The sequence below is a fragment of the Etheostoma spectabile genome, chromosome 2, assembly GCF_008692095.1.
Source record: "Etheostoma spectabile isolate EspeVRDwgs_2016 chromosome 2, UIUC_Espe_1.0, whole genome shotgun sequence".
In the NCBI taxonomy this organism is placed as follows: domain Eukaryota; kingdom Metazoa; phylum Chordata; class Actinopteri; order Perciformes; family Percidae; genus Etheostoma; species Etheostoma spectabile.
Window position 1 is genome coordinate 11,099,425 of NC_045734.1, and position 4,382 is coordinate 11,103,806.

Genomic DNA, 4,382 nt, shown 5'->3' on the forward strand with positions numbered 1-4,382 from the left:
TGTGTGTGTGTGAGAGAGAGAGAGAGAGAGAGATGCGTGAGCGACAGAGACATTGGGAGAGCAGGGAAAGGAAATGCAGCTGAACAAATACGTTGAAGTTTATAAAAAAAACAAAAAAATGTAATATGTCAACAAAATATATGCAAATTCCGTGAGATTGTATAAGAGAATTCTGTTTTCATGTGTAGATTCCGCGATTCCGTTCATGTTTTCCGCAGATAGCAATACGCTAAGAATTCGCCTGAACACACCTCACTGTAAGACCAGCACACCCATGGGCGAAAAGATGGGCATTTAATATTTAGACAACATGGGAGCGGGACGGGAAATTAATAACTAGCAAAGACACTTGAGTCAGGCTTTGTGCCGCGTTGCGCCGGGTGCAAGATAGGGCCCTTAGAGTGTACTGTATATGAGTTGCACAGTACCTGGTCCAGAGGTATGTGCTTGACCAACCCGCTGACCACCGTCCTTGGAGAAGCCTCCCCCACATCCACCTGCTCTACATAGAGACTGTCGGCGTCGGGGTGCTTCTCAGCCGTGATTATACGTCCAACACGCAGGTCCAGACGAGACACATCCACCTTGGCATCTTCTTGGCTGAGCGCTGCCTGCTTCTTCTCTGCCTTCTCCCCTCCTGGCAAAAAAGAAGATGCGAACAATGTTACTACATGCTTTGTATTGAATTATTTTAGTATTTCTGTGCCATTTATTTGTGCTATTTCAACAAGTTTGGTATAACACTTTGGTCGGGTGTTCAGTTTGATGCACTTCAGCACAGATAGTAGCTTAAATCATGTGTTGAGGGAAGATTTGCTGAACAGAAGCATATGTAAAGAGTTTCCATGCTAAATGTGCATGATATTATCGGAAGTGTTTGCTTTAAAGCACTGAGAATATTTCAGCCAACTGGTACAGCTCCAAGGGAAATTATTAAAAACAAATCACAGTTAAAAGAATACTGGGTATCTGTCTGGAATCTGATTTAATTTCCTCCTATAAATGAAAACAAAGCCCACCAATGACCGACCTCATGCGGGGGCATGTGTTTCAAGTGATCCATAACTGCATACATTTTTTTTAGGAAAAGACAATTACTTTTTCACCTCTTCCCAGAAATGTCGGGCACGGACATCAGTATCTTGACTAAATGACCATACTAATACCCCCTTTTGGCTGACTGCTACATGTTCCAGTTCAATAGCAGAAGAGCAGATGCTTCCCTTCCGAGAGACAAAGTACCTTTCACTCGCCTGGTTTGCTTACACATTCATTCCAGTGGGTTGCTCTGATCAAATGATCATACAGTCTTTAATCATTCCTCTGATCCCACACCAGCTCTGAATAATATGAATTCCAACCCTTGCTTTTGCTTTTCAACATGTCTCCTGCAATAAGTGTTCTGCTGTGATGACATCACCAACTACTTTAAGGTTACACATGGATTTGTAGACTAACAAGCGATGACTGTTTCGATGAGGTGAGAACACAGACGAGGAATTTATCATGTACACCACCTTATAAAAGAGGAAAAAGTAACTCTCATTAACAGCTCCCTAACATCTGGATGTAAAAAATTCCAGACACAGAAATGCATTTGTCAGTGTCTTAAAGCTTGTTTCTTTCTCTTCCTTATAACCCCTGTAAACCCATCCAGTGCTAATTATTCCCCGTCCATGCTGGACAGCTCATCTAATTATTCTGGATAACTAATTGCTGAAACAAAACTTAAAAAGTATTTAAGTGATTTATTGCAAATTCATTGAAATTCTGTGGAAGGGATTTCCTTGTTCTTTTTTCAATTATTATTATATTTGACACATACTTTGGTTTTATGATGGGGTCCTAAAATAATGCACATCCACAAAACATTAAATCATTCTTGAATTGGATTCAATTACTGGTGACAATGTAGCTTATTAATCATAAAACTCCACAACAAATGAAACTTCACTCAACGTCCTACTACTGAAGCCCAAAGATCTTGGATACCTTAAGAGACCAATACTGCTGCCTTACATTCATTATCACCTGATATTACAAATTCAAGTGGAGAATTGCCTTTTAAAGGACAGAGTAATGCATCGGTCCCTATTTGGACTTTCCTACTGACAATCTGAAAATGAAATACAAGACACAAATGTTGCTGCGATGACAAAACTAGATGTTTAACTTTATTTTATTGGATGTGAAAACTTCAAAAGGACTCCTGATAAAACCCTGCAATGTGCCACCGTTTTTTTTTCTCTTCAGCTGTTACCTTTTTTCTCTGGCTTCTTCTTTTTACTCTCGTCGTTAGGAGGAGTACTCTGGATTGCAGCAGCAGGGGAAGCAGAGGGAGCCGGCCCAGAGGGTTTGGGAGGGGTGGGCTTCGAAATGCACACGTCACTGTTGTTGCCCGATGGCATGGGCACTGCCTGCACTACAGGAGGGATGCAGGCAAATAAATTATCAAATAGTGGATCATACTATCTGGAAGACTTTAAGAATCTCTGACTGATACTCTCTGCATGCAGTTTCAAAAAGGTTGTGTGGAAGTATACAAAAGACAAGAGCATAGCAGCGCTGCCGTACAAGAGATCATATAAACAGGGTACACTACCTCGTAGTTGCCCCTTTTCACGCAGAGAGCTGGTTGTATCAACATAGTACAATGAAATGATACAGAGGGAACTTTATTTACACACCCAGTGGGAGGACTGTTCTCCTGATGCAAACAGTTTAGATGGGAAAATGACACAGTATCCAAGTTGATGGAAACAAGGAAAATGCAGCCATAAAGCAGGGAACAATGTCCTACAATAACTCTCGAGAGAAAAATAACCCCTCATTTAAGGCGCCTGATGTTTGAATTCCAACAAAATCCAGTTCCTGTGTCTGACAAACATTGGTCTGCAGGCACACCACTGTCGCCATAATGCTCTTAATTACCTTAATTCTATGTTAGGACCTGAGATTTTTATGCAAGTACTCTGGAAACATTGACATCTCAACTACAATTGTAAATTAAAGCTGCATTAATCAATAGTGTTATATTAAATATAAATTAAACAACTGTGTAATGTGAAAGGGATTGCTAGTAGTGACAAACCCACAGTGAATAATCACCCACCAGTTTTGTTTTTTTGACCCTGACATGACAACTAGCTGGTGAACACAATAAAGCATTTAGCAGCTAAAGAGCCAAATATTTAAATCAGGAGCTAGTGAGACCAAAGCAAAGCTTAAAAGGGAGCAAATATTGGACTTAAATTTGTCACAATACCAAATGAATGCCTATGTTGCTCAATAAATGTGTAAACAGACAACCATTTGCAATCGTGTTTGCCATAACAATTTGATATATAATGTAATATGACAACCAAAGTGGACCCAAAAATCTTTTGCAATTAAATGTCTGTGGGTTTGACCAATGGTTGCCTCCAACTTTAAAATGGCGTTGAAGCAAATCTGACACTGAACTACAGGTGTCACTGTTTTTAATACTTGGCTGCAGAAATATTGTTTCTCTCAAGGGCAATTTAAACTCATTGTCAATAGTTCAAAAACCCTATGAGAGGGAGTGACCCTGCCCGGAGAAAGTCCAGGGCTTCCTCCTTTGTCAGCGAACACCTGGTGGCCGGGTTTGCCACTGAGCCCGGCCGGGCACAGCCCAAAGAAGCGACGTGGCACCCTTCTCTCCATGCCATGGGCCCACCACCTGTGGGAGGAACCGCTGGGGTCGGGTGCGCTGCCACATGGGAGGCAGCGAAGGTCAGGAGCCTCAACGGACCAGACCGGGGCGGCAGAAGCTGGCTCTGGGGACATGGAATGTCACCTCTCTGTGGGGGAAGGAGCTGGAGCTTGTGCGGGAGGTGGAGTACTTCCAGTTAGATCTGGTGGGGCTTACGTCTACTCATAGTCTCGGTTCTGGAACCATGCTCCTGGATAGAGGTTAGACTCTGTTCTACTCCAGAGTTGCCCAGGGTGTGAGGCGCCGGGCGGGTGTGGGGTTACTCACAAGCCCCCGGCTGAGCGCCGCTGCGTTGGAGTTTACCCCGGTTTATCTCTACGCCTGCGGGTGATGGGGGGGGAAAACTCTGACTGTTGTTTGTGCACATGCACCAAACAAGAGCTCGGATCATTTGGCCTTCTTGGAGACCTTGAAATGTGTCCTGTATGGGGCTCCAGTGTGGGATTTCAATGCTCATGCAATGATGGAGATACATGGAGAGGTGTGGTTGGGAGGAACGGCCTCCCAGATCTAAACCAGAGTGGTTGTCTGTTGTTGGACTTCTGTGCTAGTCAATATCAGCTGATCACCATCTGGTGGTAAGTTGGGTCAGGGGATGGGGGAAGACTATGGACAGACCTGGTAAGCCCAAACGGGTAGTGCGGGTAAA

The 4,382-nt window shown here is 43.4% G+C and overlaps 1 protein-coding gene across 1 annotated transcript in view; it reads right to left on the minus strand.

The window, feature by feature from the left end:
• aimp1a (aminoacyl tRNA synthetase complex interacting multifunctional protein 1a) overlaps positions 1-4,382 on the minus strand; it is a 17,519-nt gene that overhangs the window by 6,130 nt on the left and 7,007 nt on the right. The window contains exons 4-5 of the mRNA XM_032529290.1: positions 2,261-2,422; positions 429-637 (exon numbers count right to left, since the gene is read on the minus strand). Of these exons, the coding sequence (XP_032385181.1) occupies positions 429-637; positions 2,261-2,422 (371 nt within the window). The remainder of the gene's footprint in view (positions 1-428; positions 638-2,260; positions 2,423-4,382) is intronic.